The following is a 25,734-nucleotide window of genomic DNA, read 5'->3' on the forward strand; positions in this document are numbered from 1 at the left end:
GCCCCCTGAGATCCTGATAGAGCCTTATCTCTGAGTGATCCGTAATTCTGAGCGCCCTCTAGTATCCCTGAGCCCCTTAGATTGACCACGTGACCCCCCTGGTGTCTGGTGACCCCACTCCAGATAACTGGTGAACCTTGATGTTTCCCCTAAAGAACCCCAGCTTTTTTCCCTGGGCCTGCCGCTCCAGGGTACTCTCCACCTGGCTCCAGACAGTAGGCGCGGATGTAGCAAGCTCAAAGTTGTCCAGACAGGGCCCTACAGACCCCAGAGTCTGGTCCCTGCCGAGGTCCCAGGGGCCTGGGTGGGGCACGCGCTCCGGCAGCCCGCATTCCAAGCCCGGATCCAGGCGCTCCTGGCGGGCCGAAATGTCCGGAGTGGATGAATAGCCAGAAGATCTGGATTCACTCGCTACCGCTCTGGTCTGTTGTCGGTGCCCAGCTCCCTTTTTCATACCAGGAAACAGTTCCTCTCATGCCTACTTGTTGTAGTGACTGGGGGAGGCAGAGACTCTGGACAGGGGATGGTCTTTCTCCACCTCTCCTAAACCCTCATGTTGTCCTGTCCTTCCGGTCAGGCTGTCCTAAAGCTTCTCACAGTCCCTGAAGAGGGGAGTGTGGCACCCCGAGTGTGCCTTTCCACCGCCCCACTGATGCTGGAGCCCTGGGACTGAAAAGCCTAATTGATGGAAACGCCCATAGCACCGATGACACTGGGGACAAAGGCTTGTCTCCATGGGCCCCTTGAGGTCCCCAAGATCACACTCCTCCCCTTGGCTTATGCCACAACCCCTACTTGGTGTGTCCCTGAACTGTAGTGGCCTAGGACCCCAAACCCTAGTGTTCCCCTGGCTTTGTGCAGAGTTGGGCCTGGGGGCACAATAAAGGTTTACAGGTGAGCCGGTCTGTGTCTAGTTTCTAGAGTGAGAGTTCCCAGAGAGGTAGGGGTTTTTTGTACGATGCTGCGCTCCCATCCGAGATCCGCTCCATGCTTTACTTCCTGCCATACTTCCCAACTTTGCTCAAAGTCGCTGGACTCCGAGCTAGTGGAGGGACCGCTGGACCGACAGAGGACCGAGTGGGGAATCAGCCAAGGACCCACACAGGCAGAGTCAACATGGGACCCCAAGGGAGGGGATAGGAGGGCCCGGGCCCCAGACCTCTCATCCCCCCTCATCCTCTTCCTCTCCTCTTCAGGATGGAGTGGGTCGCAGCAGGGGGACGAGGGAGGGACCTGCTGGGACAGCCTGGGCCCTGGCAGCTTCAGCTGGGCCTGCTGCTGAGCGGTGAGAGGGCCTGGTGAAGGCCTGGCGGGGATGGGATGTGATGGTGGGTCCTGGGGTAGCTGGATCAGGGGCTTCGGGGAGTGGGGTAGTGTAGCAGAGCCAGCTGACCCCCTGTTCCCAGTGCTGGTCACCGCCCTGGCCCAGGCCCCAGCCCCGGATGTGCCAAGCTGTTCTCGGGGAAGCTGCTACCCTGCCACAGGCGACCTGCTGGTGGGCCGTGCTGACAGACTGACCGCCTCATCCACCTGTGGTTTGCACGGCCCCCAGCCCTACTGCATCGTCAGTCACCTGCAGGTGGGACTGGGGTGCAGGTGGGGGGCCGAGTCAGGATGGACTAGCAGTGGCTGAGACATTGACCCTGACCCTGATCCGACCCAGGATGAGAAGAAATGCTTTCTGTGTGACTCCCGGCGCCCCTTCTCTGCCAGAGACAACCCAAACAGCCATCGCATCCAGAATGTAGTTACCAGCTTCGCCCCACAGCGCCGGGCAGCCTGGTGGCAGTCAGAGAATGGTGAGGCAGCGGGTGGGGTATGTGGGGAGCAGGGCTCCCCACCAAGTAGCCTCAAGGCCCTGACCTCTGACTCCTGCCCCAGGTGTCCCCGTGGTCACCATCCAGCTGGACTTGGAGGCTGAGTTCCATTTCACGCACCTCATTATGACCTTCAAGGTGCCCGCATGTCTGGGAGCCTGCTAGAAGCACCCTGCTTGGCTCCCCAGTGCCCATGAACAGAGTCCCAGATCTTCAGTTCAGCCTCTCTGTACTCATATGCTGTGCCCTGGTTAGATGGGAGGCCCTTTCACCTCCCACAGCTTCTGTTGCCTCCCACCTCCAGGCCTGTGTACACGCTGCCCCAATCCCAGGCTGGGTCAGGCGCTGTCTCCCTGGGGCTCCTGACTTCCCCACTCGGGGTGGCTTTCCTTCCCGACTCTTTCTTGGCTCCCTCTGGTCACCCCACCTCTCCAGGAGCTGCTTGAGAGCAGGTCCCAGCTGGACAGGGTTCTTGACAGGCCTGGGCTAGACTTGGGTCCTGGTGCCCGCTGATGAGCCGTGCTCCCCACCCAGACGTTTCGCCCCGCTGCCATGCTGGTGGAGCGCTCGGCTGACTTTGGACGCACATGGCGCGTGTACCGCTATTTCTCCTATGACTGTGCGGCAGACTTCCCTGGAGTCCCGCTAGCCCCACCACGGCATTGGGACGATGTTGTCTGTGAGTCCCGCTACTCAGAGATTGAGCCATCCACTGAAGGCGAGGTGAGGGCTGGCCTCTGGGCTTGGGGCAGAGAGAGGGCATGGTGGGCGTGCGCTTGGACACAGGTCCAGTGTCTGCAATGCCTCCGTGCCCTCCCAGGTCATCTATCGGGTGCTGGACCCTGCCATCCCCATTCCAGACCCCTACAGCCCACGGATCCAGAGTGAGTGCTCCCTTCTCTGAGCCTGGCACAGTCCCAGAGTCCGGCTACTGACTGTTTGGGGCCTCAGGAGCTATTTTGGGTGTTTACTAGGGCAGGTGCCAAGTCCAGTTTAGCTCATACAGCTAGAGACAGGAGGTCTCCCAAGGTGACCTTGGCAGCTTCAGCCCCCTGGTTGGGTGTGGGCCAGTGAGTTCCCAATCTTCTTCCCTCTGCTTAGACCTGCTGAAGATCACCAACTTACGGGTAAACCTGACACGGCTACACACACTTGGGGACAACCTGCTGGACCCCCGGCGGGAGATCCGCGAGAAGTACTATTACGCCCTCTACGAGCTGGTCGTGCGTGGCAACTGCTTCTGCTACGGACACGCCTCACAGTGTGCGCCCGCCCCGGGGGCACCAGCCCACGCTGAGGGCATGGTGAGGGCCTTCAGCTGGCTGGAGCTGGGCTGTGGTCAGGGGCGGGCCCGGCTGGGCCATGCTGACCGCTCGCCTGCCCACCCTCCTAGGTGCATGGGGCCTGCGTCTGCAAACACAACACTCGCGGCCTTAACTGTGAGCAGTGTCAGGATTTCTATCACGACTTGCCCTGGCACCCAGCTGAAGACCGCCACAGTCATGCCTGCAAGAGTGAGTGAGGCCCCAGCCCCCACTGCCCCAAAACTCTGTGGCCTGGCTGTGCCCTGGGTACATCCTAGAGCTGGTTAGTTAAGTCTCTAACACCTAGATTGTGTCTGAAGGGTATCAGGAAGGAATTCCCCGGTGGCCCAGTGGTTAGGACTCAGCGCTTTTACTGCCAGGGCCTGGGTTCAATCCCTGGTCAGGGAACTAAGATCCTGCAAACCATGAGGCATGGCCAAAAGCAAAGGTTGTGAAGGGGCCTTCCTTGGTGTCTCAGATGGTTAAAGAAACTGCCTGCGATGCAGGAGACCTGGGTTTGACCCTGGGTCAGGAAGATCCCTTGCAGAAGGAAAGGGCACCCCACTCCGGTACTCTTGCCTGGAGAATTCCATGGGCAGGGAAGCCTGGTGGGCTACAGTCCACGGGGTCGCAAAGAGTCGGACATGACTGAGCAACTAACACTTTCACTTTTCATCCTGGTCTTGATGCCCCCGGGGATGCCTTCAACCCTTCTCAACAGCCTGCTCTGATGAGGGGCCCAGTAGAAAGCCGAACCCCCACCCACAAATTCTGGCCAGTGGCAGGGACCTAAGGTGGCACTGGGGACCCCTAAGTCCCTTCCTCTCAGGGCACGGTCCCTTTGCCCTCTCTTCCTTCCCCTCTCCCAAGAGTGTGAGTGCCACGGGCACGCCCACAGCTGTCACTTCGACATGGCCATATACCTGGCATCTGGCAACGTGAGTGGAGGCGTGTGTGATGGATGTCAGCACAACACAGTCGGGCGCCAGTGTGAGCTTTGCCGGCCCTTCTTCTACCGGGACCCGACCAAGGACCTGCGCGACCCTGCTGTGTGCCGCTGTAAGGCGGGAACCGAACCCCGGAGCAGGAAGTCTGTCCCCGGGTTAGGAGCGAAGGATGTGCCAGACTATGGCCAAGTTGCAAAGATTTGGGGTGGAGGGACCAGACTGGGAATCTAGGGTGGGGCTTGAGGCTTGACTGGTGCTGGGCTCATTGGCCTAGGGTAACCCTGCACTTCTTTGTGTCCCCAGCCTGTGACTGTGACCCCATGGGTTCCCAAGACGGGGGCCGCTGTGATCCCCACGATGACCCTGCACTGGGGCTGGTCTCGGGCCAGTGTCGCTGCAAAGAACACGTGGTGGGCTCTCGCTGCCAGCAGTGCCGTGATGGCTTCTTTGGACTCAGTGCCAGCAACCCCCTGGGCTGCCAGCGTATGTGCCTCCTGTCCTGATTCCGGTCCTGACCTTGACCCTGCACCTCTTACCCTTGACTCAGCCGGACACAAGCACTGCCCCAGCTCCCCACAGTGCTGATATCTCCTTCCCTGCAGGATGTCAGTGTGACCCACGGGGCACGGTGCCGGGGGGCACCCCTTGTGACCGCAACAGTGGAGCCTGTTTCTGCAAGCGTCTGGTGACCGGCCAGGGCTGCAACCGCTGCCTGGTGCGACTGGAAGGGGGCCGGAGTTCTGCACTTGTCCTCAGAGCACAGGGCTGAGGGGTGGTGTCCATGGCCCCCTGGGTGGGTGCTGAGGGCTTAGGACCTGAACCTGGGTGAGAGGCCAAGGGTGGGAGCCAGTGGTCTGGGGGCCATGCTTTCCCCAAGGAGTGTAGAGGCTGAGAGTATCATCGGACTCTCTGCTGGGCAGAGAGGGGAGTCTGTTTCGGGCCCTCAGCAACCTCCTGTCCCGCAGCCTGGCCACTGGGGGCTGAGCCACGACCTGCTCGGCTGCCGTCCGTGTGACTGCGACATCGGTGGTGCCTTGGATCCCCAGTGAGTGCTGTTTAAGGGGCCCTGGGTGAGTGGGAAGAGGATCCTGGGCAGGATGGCGGATCCTCTGGAGTAACCACGTGTTCCCCAGGTGCAATGAGGCCACGGGTCAGTGCCGCTGCCGCCAGCACATGGTGGGGCGACGCTGCGAACAGGTGCAGCCCGGTTACTTCCGGCCCTTCCTCGACCACCTAACTTGGGAGGCTGAGGAAGCCCAGGGGCAGGTAAAGGGGGGCACTGTTGGGGGCAGGGCATGGCTGGCACTGTGGATGGAGAGCCCAGGTTATGGGTGGCGCCTGGTGGAGGGAGGGTGTCTGCCTTGAGCAGGACCTCCACTGGAGAGCTGGGGCCTGGGGACAGGCTGTGGCAGAAGAGCCCCTCACGCCCTGCTGCATTGCCTCCCAGGTGCTCGATGTGGTGGAGCGTCTGGCGACCCCTGGGGGCACTCCATCTTGGACCGGCCCGGGCTTTGTTAGGCTGCGGGAAGGCCAGGTGCTGGAGTTTGTGGTGGCCTCTGTACCGAGAGCCATGGACTATGACGTGCTGCTGCGCTTGGAGCCCCAGGTCAGATCCTGCGACACCTAACCCAGAGCTCACCCTCTGCGCGTGGAAGCACCTCCTGCATCATCCTGTGCCCCCCCAGGTGCCAGAGCAGTGGGCGGAGATGGAACTGACCGTGCAGCGTCCAGGGCCTGTGTCTGCCCGCAGCCCATGTGGGCACGTGCTGCCCCAAGACGACCACATCCCAGGGACCCTGCGGCCAGGCAGCAGGTGAGGATGCTAGTGGGAGCACCTACCACTGTTGGAGGGGGCGAGCTGTGGGTCAGCCCTCTGCTCCCACTGCTCATTCATTCTTTCCTTCGAGTGCCTGCTTCTCCTGGCTGCTGTTTGCCGGTGCTGCTGGGCACGGTGCGGCTCAGAGGAAGGAAGTGGAGAGAAGCAGGCCTGCTCCTTCAGGGGCCCAAGTTCCAGAGGCCAGGCAGGAATTGAGGGGAGCCCATTCAGTGTCAGGATGGGGGGTGCCTGTAGGGGCTTGGGAGGGTGTCAGCGTGCTCTGAGCAGGGATGTAACTGGCCTGATTAAGGTTTTTATTATATTGGGGGTTCATATTTGTTTCATGGATCTTTTTTTAAAAATCACTTTCTTTTAAACTTTTCATCATGTAAAAATAGAAATACATACAAGCAGAGAGAATAGCATAATGAGCCTGGCTGTACCCACTATGGACATTTTGCCAACTTTACATTTAACAAAGACTCCTCTAGTTTCCCAGTGGAGGATAGACCTAAAGGGCCCAGGTGGAAGGTGGGAGCTCTGGTGGAAGTTACTGAGTTAGCCGAGTCACAGCAGGCTGGACACAGGTGTAGCAGTTGAGGCAGCCAGGAGAGGAAGTTTCCATAGGGTTCTGGTGGCAGAGCTGACGGCTTAGACATGTAGGAAAGGGAGAAAATGTGCAAAAGTGACTCCAGGGCTTGGGGCTTGGGCATCTGGATGGCATGGGCTCTTTTCTGAGATGGAGACCTAGTGGGGAGCACTTCTGAGATGCTGAGACATGAGGGGACGAGGCCAGGGGTGGTTGGATTTGTGTGTCTGGAATTACTGGAGGGCTCACGTTGGAGATGTAAGACCGTCCGTAAAGAGGTGGTTCTCAATTAAATGACCAGAAAAAGGAAGGAGGAGGAGAACCAAGCTTTGGGGTACTCTAGTGCTAGAACCCAGTAGAGAGGGAGCAGCTGGGGGATGGGGAGAAGTCAGGAGTCTGGACAAGGTCCCAGAAGCTGAGAAGAGTGTCTGAGGAAGGCAGGCGTACTGTTCTCACTTCATGCTGCTGGACGCCTCAGCAGATAAGAATAGAGAAGTAGCCACTGGGTTTGACTACAGGGAGGTCACCGGTGACCTTGGGACAGGCTGACTGCATGGCATGTTGGGGCACAAGCTTCCCGGGAGTGGGAGGCTTAGAGAGTGGACGCAGTGACTATGGTTACATTTTAGGGTTGTGTTGGGCAGGAGAACAAAGACAGAGCAGCAGCTGAGAGAGACGTGAATCTTGAGTAAAGATTTTTTCAGAGAGGATCAAAGAAGAACCCTAGGGTGGGTTTAGAAGCTGCTGGGAATGACCTGGGGCAGGGCGAGGTGATGCAGTCTTGGTGAAGAGGAGCCATGGTTGAAGGCTGGAGGTGGAGGTTGGAGGAAGCGTAAAAAGGACATGGGGGGAAAACTGGAAAGTATTAAGGACTGATGCTGAAGCTGAAACTCCAACACTTTGGCCACCTGATGCGAAGAGCTGACTCAGAAAAAAACCTTGATTCTGGGAAAGACTGAAGGCGGGAGGAGAAGGGGACAACAGGATGAGATGGTTGGATGGCATCACCGACTCGATGGACATGAATTTGAGCAAGCTCTGGGAGTTGGTGATAGACAAGGAAGCCTGGCATGCTGCAGTCCTTGGGGTCACAAAGAGTCGGGCACAACTGAGCGACTGAACTGAACGGAATATTTGTGTCAGGGAAATGCCGTGGGATTGCAAGGCCACATGGAGTATTTTCAGCACAAGCAATGATCCCAGTGAAGGCACGTTTATGGGAATCTTCTATACAGATTCTCTGCCTGGCTATTAGCTGTCTGTGGCCCAGCACAGCCTGTTTCTTGGCCAGTGGTTTGGTTGCTGGGTGTGGTGTGGGGAGGCCCAAGATGACGCATATGGGAACCCTGGGTGACCCCCATACCTGTCCTCCCCTACTCCAGGCACATGGTGTTTCCCAGACCCGTCTGCCTGGAGCCTGGCATCTCCTACAAGCTACGTCTCAAGCTGGTGCGAACAGGAGGAAGTGCCCAGCCTGAGGCCCCCTATTCCAGACCCAGCCTACTCATTGACTCGGTGAACACCTCCCTCTTCCCACACCTGCCAAGATGGTGGGGCCTGTGGGCTGGGTCCTGTAGTGGTAGCCAGATAGATGGGGCTGGAGATGGAACAGGCAGGTCTGGAGGGGAACCAAACTTAGTGTCCTGATGGTTCCACGTGGTCCAGGCTCTGAACCTCACTCTTCCTTGCTCACCTCTCAAGCTGGTGCTGCTGCCGCGTGTCCTGGTGCTGGAGATGTTTAGTGGGGGTGACGCAGCCTCTCTGGAGCGCCGGGCCACCTTTGAACACTACCGCTGCCACGAGGAGGGTTTGATGCCCAGCAAGCCCCTTCCTTCCGAGGCCTGCGCCCCCCTCCTCATCAGCCTGTCCACGCTGCTCTACAATGGAGCCCTGCGTGAGTGTGTGTGGTGTGGCTGGTGGGGTGGAGGTGTGGGGGCTCAGCCTGACCTGCCCTGTTCCCTCTCCCCACAGCCTGTCAGTGTGACCCCCAGGGCTCCCTGAGCTCCGAGTGCAACCCCCATGGCGGTCAGTGCCGGTGCAAACCTGCAGTGGTTGGGCGCCGCTGCGACCTCTGTGCCCCCGGCTACTATGGCTTTGGCCCCACGGGTTGTCAAGGTATTCACCGGCCTCATCCCTCCAACTGTCTGCCCCCAGCCCCACTACTGTTCTTCCTCCTTCTTCTGGCGCTACTTCTTCCATCTCATTCTGGCTTCAGACCCCACATCCTCATCCCTGATCACTCGACCTTCTCTTCCATCCCCTGACCTTCCACTCTGACCTCACCCAGCTGCCCTTCAAGGCTCCTCCCTGGCTCAATCTCTGCCTTGCCCCCAGCCTGCCAGTGCAGCCCTGAGGGGGCGCTCAGCGGCCTGTGTGACGCCACCAGTGGGCAGTGCCCCTGCCAAGCTGGTGCATTTGGGCTTCGCTGCGACCGCTGCCAACGGGGCCAGTGGGGGTTCCCGAGCTGCCGGCCCTGTGTCTGCCACGGGCACGCAGACGAGTGCGACCCCCACACTGGCGCTTGCCTCGGCTGCCGGGACCACACTGGGGGTGAGCACTGTGAAAGGTGAGCCTGGAGCAGCTGTGGACGAGCAGGTGGGTAGGCACGCCGCTCAGGGAGGATGCAGCGTTTCCTTCTCCTCCCTGCAGGTGCATTGCTGGCTTCCATGGGGACCCTCGGCTGCCCTACGGGGGCCAGTGCCGGCCCTGCCCCTGCCCCGAAGGGCCCGGGAGCCGGCGGCACTTCGCTACTTCCTGCCACAGGGATGGGTACTCGCAGCAGGTCGTGTGCCACTGCCGGGCAGGCTACACAGGTGAGTGGGGAGGTGCAGGCGCGGGACCAGGGTGGAGCAGCTGGGCTGAGCACTCACGCCTCCCCCCCCCCAAACCATGGGCAGGGCTGCGATGCGAAGCTTGTGCCCCCGGGCACTTTGGGGACCCATCAAGGCCAGGCGGCGGGTGCCAACCATGTGAGTGCAGTGGGAACATTGACCCCACGGACCCGGATGCCTGTGACCCCCGCTCGGGGCAATGCCTGCGCTGCTTACACCACACGGAGGGGCCGCGCTGTGCCCACTGCAAGCCTGGCTTCCATGGGCAGGCCGCCCGACAGAGCTGTCACCGTGAGTGTGGGGATGGGAGGGGACCACTGTGGGGGGCTCCCCTTGACTGGTGCGCACCCCTTGACTGGTGCCCCCATCTCGGCTGGCACAGGCTGTACCTGCAACCTGCTGGGCACAGATCCCCGGCAGTGCCCGTCCACTGACCTCTGCAACTGTGACCCAAGCAGTGGGCAGTGCCCATGCCTCCCCAACGTCCAGGGCCTGAGCTGTGACCGCTGTGCCCCCAACTTCTGGAACCTCACCAGTGGCCGTGGCTGCCAGCCCTGTGCCTGCCACCCAAGCCGAGCCAGAGGCCCCACCTGCAACGAAGTAGGGCACTTCTTGTGGATCCCTGGGTAGGCGGGGCCAGCTGCCTGCCTCCGGTCTCAAAGCCTCTGCCCCTGATTGACCTCTGCCTGTTCCCACTCTAGTTCACAGGACAGTGCCACTGCCGTGCTGGTTTTGGTGGGCAGACCTGTTCTGAGTGCCAGGAGCTCCACTGGGGAGACCCTGGGTTGCAGTGCCGAGGTGAGGGGGATAGAGGGGCCAGAATAGATGGGGGGCGCTTCCCAGGATACTCCACTGGTGCCCTGACCCTGTGGTCTGTCCTTTGCCCACAGCCTGTGACTGTGACCCTCGTGGAATAGATACACCTCAGTGTCATCGTTCCACGGGCCACTGCAGCTGCCGCCCTGGCGTGTCTGGTGTGCGCTGTGACCAGTGTGCCCGTGGCTTCTCGGGAGTCTTTCCCACCTGCCATCCCTGCCACGCGTGCTTTGGGGACTGGGACCGCGTGGTGCAGGATCTGGTGGCCCGCACACGGCGCCTGGAGCAGTGGACACAAGAGCTGCAGCAGACGGGCGTGCTGGGCACCTTTGAGAGTAGATTCCAGCACCTGCAGGAGAAGCTGGGCACTGTGCAGGGCATCGTGGGTGCCCGAAACGCCTCCGCCGCCTCTACCGCACAGCTCATGGAGGCCACCAAGGAGCTGCGGTGTGGACGAGCCCGAGGATAAGTGGTGGGATGGGGCAGGGGCCCAGTGTGCCAGGGCTGAATTCTGTATCACTTCACACAGGCGCAAAATCGGAGAGGCCACGGAGCACCTGACCCGGCTGGAGGCTGAGCTTACAGACGTGCAGGATGACAATTTCAATGCCAACCACGCACTGAGCAGTCTAGAGCGAGATGGGCTTGCGCTTAATCTCACGCTGCGGCAGCTTAACCAGCATCTGGACCTGCTCAAGCATTCAAACTTCCTGGGTGAGTTGGTGACCCCTGAGGCAGGTGGATCAGGGTGGATCTTCAGCTGACTGCCCGCCTCTGCCCAACTCAGGTGCCTATGACAGCATCCGCCAGGCCCACAGCCTGTCTGCCGAGGCAGAACACCGTGCCAACATGTCGGCCCTGACAGTGCCCAGCCCTGTGAGCAACTCAGCAGACACCCGGCACCGGACAGAGTCCCTGATGACTGCCCGGAGGGAGGATTTCAACCGCAGGCACATGGCCAACCAGCGGGCCCTGGGCGAGCTCTCTGCCCGTACCCATGCCCTGAGTCTGACAGGCATCAATGAACTGGTAAGGCTCAGGGTGGGGTGGGACATGTGGGTGTGGCTGTTCCTTCCCCCAGCCCTGACTTGTTCTGTGCCTGGCAGGTGTGTGGGTCCCCAGGAGATGCGCCCTGTGCTACGAGCCCCTGTGGGGGTGCCGGCTGCCGGGACGAGGAGGGGCAGCCCCGCTGCGGGGGCCTCAGCTGCAGTGGGGCAGCGGCCGTGGCGGACCTGGCGCTGGGTCGGGCCCGCCACACACAGGCAGAGCTGCAGCGGGCGTCGGCAGAAGGCGGTGGCATCCTCAGCCAGGTAGCTGAAACCCGTCGACAGGCAGGCGAGGCCCAGCAGCGGGCCCAGGCAGCCCTGGACAAGGCTAATGCGTCCAGGGGCCAGGTGGAGCAGGCCAACCAGGAACTGCGGCAACTTATCCAGAATGTGAAGGACTTCCTCAGCCGTGAGCCTCCCTGTGGCCCAGGCCACGTGGTGTTTCCCCTGTGTCTGTGTTCATACTTGAGTCAGAGCCCACACGGCACCTGTGTTTGTGACCACCAATGGGCAGGGACTCAGGACGTGTGGACCCCGAGCCCTGCCTTTATGTCATCCCAAAGTCCACGGCCCCAAATCTGTGTCCCATGTAGAGTCCTGTCCTTGTGGTTACATCCTTCTGCCTGCTAGCAAATCCATACCCCATGTGTGGTCTCTGAGTCCATACCCCCAGCTCGTGTCCCTGTGCCCAAGCTCTGACCTTAAGCCCTTGCCTGTGTCCCCATAGAGGAGGGAGCTGACCCTGATAGCATTGAGATGGTGGCCACCCGGGTGCTAGAACTCTCCATCCCAGCATCACCGGAGCAGATCCAGCAGCTGGCGGGTGAGATCGCAGAGAGGGTCCGGAGCCTGGCAGATGTGGACACGATCCTGGCACGCACTGTGGGAGACGTGCGCCGGGCTGAGCAGCTCCTGAACGACGCACGGAGGGCACGGTCTGATCCCCAACCTTGGACCCTCCCACACCCCCACCGCCCCCTCCTTGACACCTGATCCTGATACTGGCAGGCTCTGACTCCCTCTCTTCCCCAGGAGCCGGGCTGAGGGTGAGAAACAGAAGGCAGAGACAGTCCAGGCGGCACTGGAGGAGGCCCAGCGGGCACAGGGTGCTGCTCAGGGTGCCATCCAGGGGGCAGTGGTTGACACACAGGACACAGAGCAGACCCTACACCAGGTGTGGCCTCCCTGGACACCAGTGGGGCAAGGTTAGGAGCACACCTCATAAACCCCTTTAATCCTGGGCTCACCCACGGCAGGTGCAGGAGAGGATGGCAGGTGCCGAGCAAGCACTGAGCTCTGCAGGTGAGAGGGCTCAGCAACTGGATGGTCTCCTGGAGGCTCTGAAACTGAAGCGAGCAGGGAATAGCCTGGCAGCTTCGAGTGCCGAAGAAACGGCTGGCAGTGCCCAGGATCGTGCCCGGGAAGCTGAACAGGTGGGTTGAAGCAGAGCGGGCTGGAAGGGCTGGGGATAGAGGTTGGGCCTCCACTGGGCCACCACCCAGCCCCCGGCCTCTACATCCACAGCTGCTGCAGGGCCCCCTGGGGGACCAGTACCAGACAGTGAGGGCCCTGGCTGAGCGCAAGGCCCAGGGTGTGCTGGCTGCGCAGGCGAGGGCAGAGCAACTGCGGGACGAGGCTCGGGGCTTGTTGCAGGCCGCTCAAAACAAGCTGCAGCGGCTGCAAGGTGAGGATGGGGGTGGGAGGGCCCCAGGAAGGTGGGGCTCTCTGGGAGAAGGACCCTTCATCTGAGACCCGTCTCTGCCAGAGCTGGAAGGCACTTATGAGGAGAACGAGCGGGCGCTGGAGGGCAAAGCGGCTCAGCTGGACGGGCTGGAGGCCAGGATGCGCAGTGTGCTTCAGGCCATCAACTTGCAGGTCCAGATCTACAACACCTGCCAGTGACCCCTGCCTGAGGCGACCCCGGTCTCTAGCCTCACCCCGCACGCATGATCGCCTGTGCATGAACAGTCCTCAGCTTGGCAAGGCCCCCCTCAATAAACCAGTGTGAATTCCCGGGTGTGGTCTGAACTCTGATTTGGGGAGGGCGGGGTCTCTGGGAGGAGTCTGTAGAGGCGGCCACCCGCCGGGCCCCAGCGAGGCCCAGGCACCGGAGCCCCGCCCCCTCCGCTCGGCCCGCCCCCGGAGCTGCCCGTCGCCGCGTGCCCGCTCCCGCCGGATGTGCGTCACCGGCCTTGCGTGCAGCCACCCGCGGCCGTAACTGGAAGTCGAAACAAAACAAGCAGCTGAGGTGGTAGCGGCGGCGCCGGGACGGGGGAGGGGCGCGCCGGAACCGGAACCGACCTGACGCCGGAACCGGAACCGAGAGCGGGTTGCCAAGGCCCGAAGAGGGCTGGCGGCGGCGGCGGCGGCGGCGGCGGCGGCGGCCTCGCTCGGTGAGTGGGGCTGGCCGCTGCTCGCCTGTCGCGCCGGAGCGGGGAGACCGCAACGCGGGCCCGGGGCGGCCTGTTCAAGGTCACGGGCTGTCCAGTCTCCACCCCTCGAGTCCGGCGGCCTGCTGGGCCCACTGCTGCAGGCGGGGCCGTTACACTCAGCCTGTGGCCGGCCGGCCGTCTCCGAGAGGGCTGGCGGCGAGTGAGGGCGGCTTCCTGGAGGAGGTGGTGGTGGGCCCGGGGTTCGGAGGCTGGAACTGGGTCGCAGCCCGGCTGGGGCTCTGGTCTGTGGTCAGTAACCCCGGCGAGGCCGGATTAGGCTACCTTGGGTCTCTAGGCAGCCCCTTTCCCTCCTCAGCGTCCCAAGAGGATAGGGGAGGGACGCGACCTTCAGCTGGGGCCTGGGAGCAAAGAGGGGGAGGATGTCCATCCGTCGACTCTGGATCTGTCGTCATTGGAGATCCAGCCCACCAGTCCCACATCTGACCCATTGAAGAATCTCTTCCCGCCCCCGACATATCCACACACACACACTCACACTGGGGAACACAGATTGGTCACTATCTGTCCTGCCACTGTCTCAGGCCGTGCTGGGGTCTGCCAGGGGTCCTTAATACACGCCTTCTTCATCCCCACCCTCATCTTAGTTTTGAGAACTTTATGTTGGGTGGAGAAATAGCCCAGAATCCCCTTGTGGGTCTGTGGGAAACTGGGTAGAAGTCTCTGGCTCAGAGCTGATGAGGGGGCGGACCTGGGAAGGAAGGGGATAATGTCTGTTTCAGTCTCTACCTCAGGGCGCCTTGAGGTGGGGATATTGCTGAAAGGCAAGTGTGACATCTGAATACCCTTTTCACCTTAGCTTTTGCAAGATCCTCGCAGCATAGGACAGCAGCTGGAGAGCAGAATCTCTTCAGACATAGGGAAAAAAGAAAACAGAAGCAAGCAGTGCATAGTATCAGGTTCAGAGAAGGGTGGAACCTGTCATGTGGCAGGTGGGGCACCTTAACCTGAAGACCGTGCCTGGGCAGTGGTAGCACCTGGGCTGGGCCTGTTTTCAGCTACAATGCCTGGTCCTCCTGCTGTTTAATTGTCTCCTCCTTTCCTGGTTTCCTCCTCCACCTCCTACTTCTCGGGTGGTGACTAAGCAGCCAGTGAGAGTGAAGGAAAAGTGAGCACCCTGCTCAGAGCGCCAGCCCTGTGGGCTGGAGCCATGGCTCATCTCCAGATTGATGAAGGAGTCTGGTCCCAGGCCATGGCTGCCCTGACCTGGCTCCTCCTCAGTGAGGCTTCTCTCTTTGTGGGTCTGTGTGGCAGCATCTAGGAGGCTCAGCCAGAAGTGGTTGCTCCTACGTTCATTATTTATTCCCCCTTAGGAGTAGCCACGACTGCCTCAGGTATTGGAGAGACACTGCTCTGGAGGGTTAGAAATGTCCTAGGTTGCCAAGCCCTGGGTGTAACCAGGGAGCAAACTCCGGGCCTTGGTAGTGATCACTGGTTCCCTTCTCGTTAGGCTGTCTGTTCCTTGCTGGAGAATTTGTCCACAAAGAGTTGCCAAGATAGCTGGGCCAGGAAGAAAGCGTCGTAGCCCTGACCCAGACGCCGTTGCCGACCCCGGGGCACTCTGGCTGTCGACCAAGCGGCTCAAGATGTCTGGTGGGGCCAGCGCCACAGGCCCAAGGAGAGGGCCCCCAGGACTGGAGGAGGCAACCAGTAAGAAAAAGCAGAAGGATCGAGCAAACCAGGAGAGCAAGGACGGCGATCCTAGGAGAGGTGGGAGTGGCATTCCTGGAGCCTTTGGAGCCTTCTCCTCCTTTCCTATTGAGCATACACATGGGGGGTTGGGAGACGACTCTTTTTGTTCTTCCTTCCATCCTCGTCTGATGCTGAGAGATGGATCAGTGGCAGGCTGGGTACAGCATCAGCTTTGACGTTTGTATTACTTGACTGAAGTCCTCAACATGGTGTTTGATGGGGTGTTCGAGTCTCGGAGGCTGCCTGTCCATCTTCGTTTCCCTGTTCTTGCCTTTGTTGTCAGGGTCAGCATTCACTCCTCGGGAGGAGCAGACCAAAGAGGGTGGGTAAAGAGTAGGCCTTTTGGATGCTAGACTGCTTTGATTGGTGGGAGAGGGGTGGTGGGCGCCGCAGGGGTATACCCCTTGTCTGGAGCAGTTCCAGTAGGGCTGGTGGCTGGTACCTGCTGATACTCACCAGAAGCTCACCGAGACCCTCACAGTCTTTTGGTTACTCCCCGTATAGACTTAGGGCTCGATTGGAGGCAGAGTGCTGATGAGGTGATTGTCAAGCTGCGCGTGGGAACCGGTCCCGTGCGGCTGGAGGAAGTTGATGCTGCTTTCACAGACACGGACTGTGTGCTACGGCTCCCAGGTACGTCCCTCTGCTCCGAGGCCAGCAGTGTATGTGAGTCCTTTGATATCCCCTGCCCCAGCTGACTCCTCCACTCTGTTGCCAGATGGTCGGCAGTGGGGTGGTGTTTTCTATGCCGAAATAGAGAGTTCTTGCACCAAAGTGCAGGCTCGCAAAGGTGGCCTCCTGCAGCTGTCACTGCCCAAGAAGGTGCCTCTGCTTACGTGGCCCTCTCTGCTGGTAAGTCCCAGAGTGGTGGGAGGGGAGAGGCAGGGATCCCCAGTGTAGTTGACAGAGCCTGACTGCTATATCTCTGGCAGAAGAAACCTCTAGGGACCCAGGAGTTGGTGCCAGGGTTGCGGTGCCAGGAGAATGGGCAGGAGCCATCTCCCATTGCCCTGGAGCCAGGCCCTGAGCCCCGGCGGGCTAAGCAGGAGGCCCGCAACCAGAAGCGGGCCCAGGGCCGTGGTGAGGTAGGCGCTGGGGCTGGTCCTGGGGCCCAGGCAGGGCCCAGTGCCAAGAGGGCCGTGCATCTCCGCAGAGGGCCAGAGGGGGAAGGGGCCAGAGATGGCCCTGGGCCTCAGGGTGATGCCCCCCAATTCCTGGCTGAGCCGGCCACCCAGGTGAGAGTGGAGTGCCTGCTTGGGGGTTGGGAGGTGAGGGGGAAGGGTGTGGACTCCAGTGGAGAGGGAGCCGCCTGCCAGACCCAAGGCTGATCCTGCCCATGATCTCGCCATGAATAGGCTGAGGCTGAGGAACAGCTCCGTGTACCACCACTGACCCCCCAGACCTGCCTCCTGGGCTCAGAGGAGAATCTAGCACTTTTGACAGGAAAGAAGGCAGCAGCCCCCAGGAGCGACCCAGTGTCCCCTACCATGGCCCGAAGCAGAGACCCTGAGAAGGACCATTGTTCCAAGGAGGAGATGGCAGTGGCCGCAGATGCTGCGGCCTTGGTGGATGGTAAAGATGGGGCTGGGGTTGGGGAGGCCGAGCTCGAGCTGCTGGGTGGGTGAGTGGCTGGGCAGGGAGTAGAATAGGAGCAGGCTGGAACTTGTCCTGAGTGGCACTGAGCTGTGGTCTCAATATAGAGCCCGAGTCCACAGTGAACCTGGCATTTGTCAAGAATGACTCGTATGAGAAGGGGCCGGACTCAGTGGTGGTGCACGTGTACGTGAAGGAAATCCGCAGGGACACCTCTCGAGTGCTCTTCCGTGAGCAGGACTTCACGCTTATCTTCCAGACCAGGTGGGTGGGCGGGCAGCCCCGGGGCAGACAGTGTGCTTCAGGCAGGGCAGTGCTTCTCATGCTCTTTCTCCTGCCCTACCCCTGCAGGGACGGAAACTTCCTGAGACTGCACCCGGGCTGCGGACCCCACACCATCTTCCGCTGGCAGGTGAAGCTCAGGTGGGTGGTGCCCAGCCCCGCCCTGTGCCTGTTCTGCTGCCCTGCAGTCCACGTCCCTGGGCCATCTGGCCACCGGAGGTCCTGAGCACAGCCTTCCCCTGCAGGAACCTGATCGAGCCCGAGCAGTGCACCTTCTGCTTCACGGCCTTGCGCATCGACATCTGCCTCCGCAAGCGGCAGAGCCAGCGCTGGGGTGGTCTGGAGGCCCCGGCTACACGAGGTCTGCCCACGAGCTCCCTTCATTGCCTGGTCCTTGGGACCTGGACCCCCACCCCCTACCACATGCTGCTAACCACCAGCCCCCCATTCCCCCTTTTTAAGGTGCAGTGGGTGGTGCAAAGGTCGCCGTGCCGACAGGTCCATCCCCCCTGGATTCAGCCCCACCGGGAGGTACACCTCATCCCTTGACGGGCCAGGAGGAAGCCCGGGCCGTGGAGAAGGAGAAACCCAAGGCTCGATCTGAGGACACAGGCCTCGATGGGGTGGCCACCCGCACCCCCATGGAGCATGTAGCCCCAAAGTCAGAGCCACACCTGGCGTCGGTGAGAATCTTGGGGTGCAGAGGGCCAGGGCTGGAGGCTGGAGAGCTCAGGGCTGCTCTCTCATGCTTCTCTTGCTTCCACAGCCAAAGCCCACATGTATGGTGCCTCCAATGCCCCACAGCCCGGTGAGTGGAGACAGCGTGGAGGAAGAGGAGGAGGAAGAGAAGAAGGTGTGTCTGCCGGGCTTCACTGGCCTCGTCAACCTAGGCAACACCTGCTTCATGAACAGCGTCATTCAGTCTCTGTCCAACACGCGGGAGCTGCGTGACTTCTTCCACGGTGAGAGCAGCTCCTGGAGCCCGGGGACAGGGGACGCCTGCCCCTGCTCACGTCTCTGCTGGGCTGCTGTCCCTAGACCGCTCCTTCGAGGCTGAGATCAACTACAACAACCCGCTGGGGACTGGTGGGCGTCTGGCCATCGGCTTTGCTGTGCTGCTCCGGGCGCTGTGGAAGGGCACCCACCATGCCTTCCAGCCCTCCAAGTTAAAGGTGATTTGTGGCCACTCCTCCCCTTGGCTGGAGAGGGTGGGGAGGGCCAGCCAGCCGGGAGCACGGTGGGTGCTGGGGCTCTGGGCTCACACCTTGCCCCTTTATCCAGGCCATCGTGGCAAGCAAGGCCAGCCAGTTCACAGGCTATGCCCAGCACGATGCCCAGGAGTTCATGGCTTTCCTGCTGGACGGGCTGCACGAGGACCTGAACCGCATTCAAAATAAGCCCTACACGGAGACCGTGGACTCAGATGGGCGGCCTGATGAGGTCAGAGTTGGGGGCGGAGGCGCGCCTGTGTCCCTCCCGTCCCGGCCCCCGGACCTCCTCGGCCCTCACCACTCTGCTCCTCAGGTGGTGGCTGAGGAAGCCTGGCAGCGGCACAAGATGCGGAATGACTCCTTCATCGTGGACCTGTTTCAGGGCCAGTACAAGTCGAAGCTGGTGTGCCCCGTGTGTGCAAAGGTGTGACAGGCTCCCTAGAAAGAAAGGCACCCCCTAGCTTGTCCTGGTTAGCCTATTCAGAGTGGGCTCAGAGGCACAGGTACCTTTAGGTGCTGCAGGGCACAATTTGGACAAAGAAGCTTGGGGGAGGCCTGAGGCCCTGTGGGCTGCAGAGGTCAGGCTGCGAGGGCTTCCTGACTGAAGGGAAAGCGCTCTTTGGGTGACCTGAGATGGAGTGGGCATGGGAAAAATTGGAAAGGTACATGGGAGGGGCCTGGTGGAGCAGGCCTCCAGCATCAGAAACAGGGATTTTTCTCTCCTTCTGGCTCTCCTGGTCCATCCAGCCTTCTCAGCCTGAGGCTGGGCGGTGAGGCCCGAGAGCCGTCCCCGGGCCTGGATCGGGCGCTTTGAGCACCAGCAGCCTGCCCCCCACTCCCTTTGTGGCCACCCAGTGGCACCTGTGCATTTGCAGGTCTCCATCACTTTTGACCCATTCCTGTACCTGCCGGTGCCCTTGCCCCAGAAGCAAAAGGTTCTCCCTGTCTTCTATTTCGCCCGGGAGCCCCACAGCAAGCCCATCAAGGTGAGAACTTGGCCCGTACTTCCGGGCTACGGCCTAGACCCTGGCCTCCCTCCCCCATGGACTCTCTCCTCTTGTCACCACAGTTTCTGGTGAGCGTCAGCAAGGAGAACTCCAGTGCGAGCGAAGTGTTGGACTCCCTATCTCAGAGTGTCCATGTGAAGCCTGAGAACCTGCGTCTGGCGGAGGTGTGTCTGTCCTTCCCTGCCCTTTACGCACAGGGATGTGTGTCTGTGTTCGCAGCATACAGATACATGTGTGCAGTTGTTAGCATCTGTATGTGTCCGCTCAGACGTGCCTGTGACTGCAGATAGGTGGGGTGCTGCGGGGTGAGGCGTGGTTGGAACCAGACACTTGGGCGATGCACCTGAGGTGCCCTCAGTTCCCTGCCATCATCTGGACATAGTTCCCCTCTTGGTGTTGGCCCCCCACTGCTCTTCTTCAGATAAGGAGTTTGGGCCACAGGACTAGCCGTCTCCCAGCTCTGGTTCTTCTGCATCGTGCTTCTCCCTCCTGTTTTCCCCAATCTGTGTCGCTGCTGCCTGGCAGTGTCCTGTTCCTCAGCGGGGCAGAGGATGGGGCACACTTCTTGGAAGGTGGCCCCTCCAGAGTAACCACGTTTCAGTCTCCACAGGGCCCACTGGGGTGACAGCAGGGTTGAGGCCCTTGGTGTGGAGAGCTGGTATGGTTCATAGCTGTCCCAATCCTGATTTTTCATCCTCTCTATGCACCAGGCTCCTTACTCCATTGGGCACTAAGGCTGCTGCCAGTGGAGGCACATATTTCTTAACCCCTGACAAGTCCTCACTGACCCAAGATCAAGGCGAGATCTTGTTGTGGTTTGGAGCAGGGCTAGGGGAAGTGCTCGTCCTCACATCAGATCTGTGTGTTCTCTGTCCCCAGGTGATTAAGAATCGCTTCCACCGTGTGTTCCTGCCCTCCCACTCACTGGACACCGTGTCCCCGTCCGACACACTCCTCTGCTTCGAGTTGCTATCCCCAGAGTTGGCCAAGGAGCGCGTGGTAGTGTTAGAGGTACAGCAGGTGAGTAGGGGCCACCCCGCTGACCCAAGGTCCTGGTGGGGGCGGGGACGGCCTTCCTGTCCCGCCTGCCCTCGCTGAACCAGGCCACCCACCCTAGCGTCCCCAGGTGCCCAGCATTCCCATCTCCAAGTGTGCAGCCTGCCAACGGAAGCAGCAGTCAGAGGATGAGAAGCTGAAGCGCTGTACCCGGTGCTACCGCGTGGGCTACTGCAACCAGTGAGGACTCCCGTGTTGCCCTGTCCCTACTCATGCTTCCACCTGCCACCCTCCCTCTTCTTCACGTAAAGCCTGGGTGTTTTAAGTCCTCTACCTGCCCCCATCTGCTGTCACTCTCCCAGACCCCTGGGGAAGCTGGGCTGGCCCTGGTGCAGAGGTTGGGCTGAAGCCCCCTTCTTCCCTCCACTTTCCTTCCAGGCTCTGTCAGAAAACCCACTGGCCTGACCACAAGGGCCTCTGCCGCCCCGAGAACATCGGCTACCCCTTCTTGGTCAGTGTCCCTGCCTCACGCCTCACCTACGCCCGTCTTGCTCAGCTGCTAGAGGGCTATGCCCGGTAAGTGCCCAGGGGCTGGGTTAAGGTGGCGTGGAAGGCAGAGGCGCCGGCCATGCTGGTCTGGATTCTTACTGGCTTTTGCGGCCCGTCGCCAGGTACTCTGTGAGTGTGTTCCAGCCGCCCTTCCAGCCCGGCCGCATGGCCTTGGAGTCCCAGGGCCCTGGCTGCACCACGCTACTCTCCACTAGCTCCCTGGAGGCCGGGGACAGTGACAGGGACCCCATTCAGCCACCAGAGCTCCAGTTGGTGACCCCTGTGGCTGAGGGGGACACGGGGGCCTCCCGGGCATGGGCATCCCCTGATCGGGGCCCTGTACCCAGTACCAGCGGCATTTCTTCTGAGATGGTGGCCAGTGGGCCCATTGAAGTTGGCGCCTTGACTGTTGGTGAGAGGGTGTCCCGGCCTGAAGGTAAAAGTCTGCTGAAAGGCTCTGGGGTAGGGAAGGTAGGGGAGAGCTGGGTCAGGCCCTGGTAGACAGGAGAGCTCCGATTATCGTGTCCTTTTTCAGCTGCTGTGCCCGGGTACCAACACCCAAGTGAAGCCCTGAGTGCCCACACTCCCCAGTTCTTCATCTACAGAATTGATGCATCCAACCGAGAGCAGCGGCTAGAGGACAAAGGTGTCTGAGGCCGTCAGGCGGGGAAGCCCTGGCGTGGATTGGGCTGGTGGCTCTCCACAGCTGCATGACTCCCCTCCTTGCCCGTTTCTAGGAGACGTCCCACTGGAGCTGGGGGACGACTGCAGCCTGGCCCTGGTCTGGCGCAACAACGAGCGCCTGCAGGAGTTCGTGCTGGTGGCCTCCAAGGAGCTGGAGTGCGCTGAGGACCCTGGGTCTGCTGGCGAGGCTGCCCGTGCTGGCCACTTCACGCTGGACCAGTGCCTCAACCTCTTCACACGGCCGGAGGTGTTGGCACCGGAGGAGGCTTGGTGAGGCCAGGATGGCCGGCAGGTGGGGGGCGGGGGCGCTGGGCACTCTGCCGCCCCTGACCGTGCCCCATCCCCCCACAGGTACTGCCCGCAGTGCAAACAGCACCGCGAGGCCTCCAAGCAGCTGCTGCTGTGGCGCCTGCCCAACGTGCTCATCGTGCAGCTCAAGCGCTTCTCCTTTCGCAGCTTCATCTGGCGTGACAAGATCAACGACCTGGTGGAGTTCCCCGTCCGGTGAGCCAGGGCTCTGCTGCCTGCAGTCAGGGCTGGTGGCGGTGGCGGGGAGGGGCACCTGCTGACCAGCTGACCGCTCTTGGGCCGGCTCCGCAGGAACCTGGACCTGGGCAAGTTCTGTATTGGTCAGAAAGAGGAGCAGCTGCCCAGCTACGACCTGTACGCCGTCATCAACCACTACGGGGGCATGATTGGCGGCCACTACACTGCCTGTGCACGCCTACCCAACGACCGCAGCAGCCAGCGCAGCGACGTGGGTGAGGGCACACGCGCCAACAGGACGGACGGGAGGGGCGGTGGCGCAGGTCCTGTTCACACTCTCCTCGCCTTGCCGTAGGCTGGCGCCTGTTTGATGACAGCACGGTGACAACGGTAGACGAGAGCCAGGTGGTGACGCGTTACGCCTATGTCCTGTTCTACCGCCGGCGGAACTCTCCCGTGGAGAGGCCCCCCCGGGCAGGTCACTCTGAGCACCACCCTGACCTGGGCCCTGCAGCTGAGTCAGCTGCCAGCCAGGTGAGGCACAGGGAGGCTTCACAGGGGGGCCCAACTCTCAGATGTTGGGGTGGGGGGTCGTGTAGAGCACAGCTTCTTCTCCTTCAGCCCCTAAAGCCCTGGGCTTTTTAAGCCGCAGATGGGGTTCCCTTACATCGTAGCCTTAGCCAGAGCCATTACCGGCTGTGGGGACACTCACAGAGGCACATACGCACCAACACGTGGCCACTGGCGTGTGCATCAGATACAGACCAGGAGCTGCTACAGACTTCACCGGGCTGTGGATGGACTGTACCTGACACTCCCACCTTTCCCTCTGCTGCTCCCCACACGGTGGCCCACAGACCCTCCCTCATGACTGTCCCTGAGGTCTGACATGCATTCAGGCCAGGGCTGTGCCAGCAGGCCATAGCCTTGTGTGGCCGTCCCCCTCTCTGAGGTGGGCATCTGTTCCTGCTGGGCCTTCACGATCTTCTGTCGCTCTTGCTGATGTGGGTCCCAGGCCTGGTTGGTGGGCACAGCCCCAGCTCTTTCCTGGACTAGTCTCCTCCTGGTGCTGCTCTCCCTTGAGCGCTCTATGCGCAGACTCTGAGACCGTGATCAGTATCTGTACGTGGGTGGGAGGGAGCCAGGAGATGACTCTGGGGTTGGCAGTTATGTCCTCCATGAGCCAGTCTCGTCTGTGGGAAGCCTGGGCTAAAACACTGACTGGCTAACCCCCAACTCTAACTGCACCCCAGCGGGGAAGCTGCATGTCCACTGCGGGGTGTCCTGAGGCCACAATGCTGTCAGGGTTCACCTGTCATGGTGCTCTCAGTCTCAACAACCTGGCGAGTGACCCACTTGGCTCCTGCCTGCCCTCTGTGCCGCCTGACCTGGGATGTAGGGAGTTAGCACCAGTTACCTTGGGTGGGACTGTTGTGGCCAGGGATCTTAGGGACACTGGGTCTCCCTCCCCACTCACCCCTGCCCTGGGCGCTGATGGCCGTTTCCGCACACCGTAGGCTTCCCGGATTTGGCAGGAGCTGGAGGCCGAGGAGGAGCCGGTACCCGAGGGGCCTGCGCCTCTGGGTCCCTGGGGGCCCCAAGACTGGGTGGGCCCCCCGCCACGTGGCCCTACCACACCAGACGAGGGCTGTCTCCGATACTTTGTTCTGGGCACCGTGGCAGCTTTGGTGGCCCTTGTGCTCAACGTGTTCTATCCTCTGGTATCCCAGAGCCCCTGGAGATGAGCTCATCGGCAGGCAGCTGCTGTGAGCTGGTCTACCTACCTTCCCCGCCAGGCCACGCTTGCCTCTGTGGTGGGGACTGACTTGGGGCTCAGTGGATGCCTCTGAGGGGACAGGGTGGGGACTGTGGCTCTTGGAGGGGCAGAGCATCCCAGGGTGGGTATCCTGTCCAGTTGTCTGTCCGTTTGTCCTGCTGCTCCTACCCTTGACCTGGGGCTTAGCCCTACCCAAGCAGCTTCTTGTATTTAAAGTGTTAATAAAGCGAGACTGTTCAGGCCCGATCTCGTCTCTCTGTCTCAACGCCGCTGCTGTCTGCGCCTGCCTTGGGGCCTTCCCCTGGGTGCTAGGGCTCCAAGCCAGCACCCCCGGGATGCCAGGCGGCATACTGGGCAGCCCCCAACCCCTGTCCTCATATTCTGTTGCAGGGACTAGGCCCTGGCCAGGCCCCCGAGGTGGCCCCCACGCGGACAGCCCCTGAACGCTTCGTCCCCCCTGTGGACCGCCCAGCCCCCACCTACAGCAACATGGAGGAGGTCGATTAGCAGGTCCCTGGCTGTGGGGGGACTGGGCTTGTGGGATTCCCCCCTAGAGGGCCAGCGCTTTGCTGCTTCTCCTTCTCTAACCTAGAGGACACTGGCTTCGTCAGTGGGGAGTTGGGGGGGATGATTTGAGGGTGGAAGCCTCACAGGTTGGGACCTCTTGTCACCTTGACCTCACCCCCCACCCCCAACCAGTGGGCCTTTTTTCTCCAGCCACCCCCAGTGCTGCGTGGTTTGATTCTCAGTTGTACCTTCGGTTCTTTCTCACTCGCATTATAAACGTTATAATTTTATTCTAAAAAACTGTAATTTTTTTTTTTGCATTTTGGAAGTGATTGCTGCTGTTTAAATATATTTTAAAAATAAATGACAAATAAGCAGACTTAGTCACTGTGATACACTAGGTCCTGTGGCCACCTCCCCTTTGCAGCATCTGCTGTGTGTGTGTGTGTGTGTGTGTGAGTGAGTGAGTGAGTGAGTGAGTGTGTGTCAAAGATCCTGTAAAGTGCTCTGGTCTGAGGAAAGATGATGAGGTTCCATTTCAGGCCCTTTGGGTCATAAAGCCAAGCCCCCAGTCCCAGCAGATGTTTGGGGCCTGACTTCTGCCCTTTGATTCCACTGATTCTGAGTCCTGCCTGGAGGCAGCTATGGTTGGCAACATCAGTACCTCAGACCCAAGGGATGGACTGTACCCCATGAAACTCCAGACGCTGACAGCATGGAGTAAAAGGTGTAGGCACTGGGGCTGACAACCAGATAGCAGGTCAGGAAGGACCTATTGGGGAACAGGAAGGACATGTGGGTGGAGGGAAGTCCCTCCTTTTCTCAGGTCTTTCTTTGCTGTAGTTTGCAAAACATTTGGATCCCTTGGGAGAATAGAGCAGGAGAAAAACTGGGTTGTGGGGAAGGAGGCCCTGCTCCAAAAGGATAGGCAGAGAGGACTAGAGCTAATCTTGGCTGGCTTCCTGTGGAAGGGAGGGTGCAGGCCCCTGCCAGGCCATTTCCTCCCTTGATTCCCTGAGACTTTGGCTTCTGGCAGGTATCCCAGGCTGTTTGCCCACAGTGGGTCAGCAGGCTTGTCCCAGCACACTTGCCTTTGTGCACACATACTGCAAGGCAAGGGCAAGTCTCATGAGACTTCCATCTCCAACTGCACAGGGTTAGGAGTGGGTAACTCCAGCTGGAGGGGGATGGGGAGCAACAAAGTAGTCATAGGCAGGTGTTCAAGCGAGCCAGAAAGAGTGTAAGGCAGGGAAGGGTGGGGCAGGGCCCTGCAACCGCAGTGGTCCATCCCTGCCCCCAAGCCTGAGGGGTCAGTGTTATGATAAGCTCCGCAT

General features: G+C 60.8%; 2 protein-coding genes across 2 annotated transcripts; both read left to right on the forward strand.

Annotated features, from left to right (window-relative positions):
- The first annotated feature begins 1,197 nt into the window (after window positions 1–1,197).
- LOC138087333 (laminin subunit beta-2) lies at window positions 1,198–13,151 on the forward strand. The gene is made up of 32 exons (XM_068982338.1): window positions 1,198–1,285; window positions 1,407–1,579; window positions 1,664–1,799; window positions 1,882–1,955; window positions 2,352–2,540; window positions 2,638–2,701; window positions 2,919–3,121; window positions 3,211–3,331; window positions 3,992–4,180; window positions 4,372–4,551; window positions 4,671–4,783; window positions 5,034–5,113; window positions 5,202–5,334; window positions 5,516–5,674; window positions 5,754–5,881; window positions 7,856–7,988; window positions 8,175–8,367; window positions 8,445–8,588; window positions 8,808–9,039; window positions 9,123–9,286; window positions 9,371–9,595; window positions 9,687–9,904; window positions 10,006–10,102; window positions 10,195–10,567; window positions 10,650–10,834; window positions 10,908–11,149; window positions 11,227–11,575; window positions 11,894–12,101; window positions 12,199–12,340; window positions 12,423–12,599; window positions 12,691–12,850; window positions 12,932–13,151. The coding sequence occupies exons 1-32, from the start codon at window positions 1,198–1,200 to the stop codon at window positions 13,066–13,068; spliced, it is 5,409 nt and encodes a 1,802-aa protein (XP_068838439.1). The 3' UTR covers window positions 13,069–13,151.
- Window positions 13,152–13,456: 305 nt separating this feature from the next.
- On the forward strand, window positions 13,457–24,713 carry USP19 (ubiquitin specific peptidase 19). The gene is given in 28 exon segments (XM_068982167.1): window positions 13,457–13,559; window positions 15,067–15,324; window positions 15,326–15,393; window positions 15,547–15,630; window positions 15,768–15,941; window positions 16,027–16,160; window positions 16,241–16,543; window positions 16,664–16,880; window positions 17,009–17,165; window positions 17,253–17,324; window positions 17,429–17,544; window positions 17,646–17,866; window positions 17,950–18,145; window positions 18,222–18,355; window positions 18,465–18,623; window positions 18,708–18,818; window positions 19,270–19,380; window positions 19,464–19,565; window positions 20,281–20,421; window positions 20,519–20,637; window positions 20,836–20,973; window positions 21,069–21,382; window positions 21,482–21,592; window positions 21,684–21,900; window positions 21,982–22,134; window positions 22,231–22,391; window positions 22,472–22,650; window positions 24,284–24,713. Coding segments are annotated over 27 exon segments (4,131 nt in total). The 5' UTR covers window positions 13,457–13,559; window positions 15,067–15,202; the 3' UTR covers window positions 24,401–24,713.
- The last annotated feature ends 1,021 nt before the right edge of the window (window positions 24,714–25,734 follow it).

Source organism: Capricornis sumatraensis, chromosome 10 (genome assembly GCF_032405125.1).
Source record: "Capricornis sumatraensis isolate serow.1 chromosome 10, serow.2, whole genome shotgun sequence".
Taxonomy (NCBI): Eukaryota; Metazoa; Chordata; class Mammalia; order Artiodactyla; family Bovidae; genus Capricornis; species Capricornis sumatraensis.

Coding starts and splice junctions, on each gene's coding strand:
- LOC138087333 (XM_068982338.1), top strand. CDS start 1,198: ATGGAGTGGGTCGCAGCAGGGGGACGAGGGAGGGACCTGCTGGGACAG. Junction 5,114..5,201: donor GGTGGTGCCTTGGATCCCCA/GTGAGTGCTGTT, acceptor CGTGTTCCCCAG/GTGCAATGAGGCCACGGGTC. Junction 9,040..9,122: donor GGGGGTGAGCACTGTGAAAG/GTGAGCCTGGAG, acceptor TCCTCCCTGCAG/GTGCATTGCTGGCTTCCATG.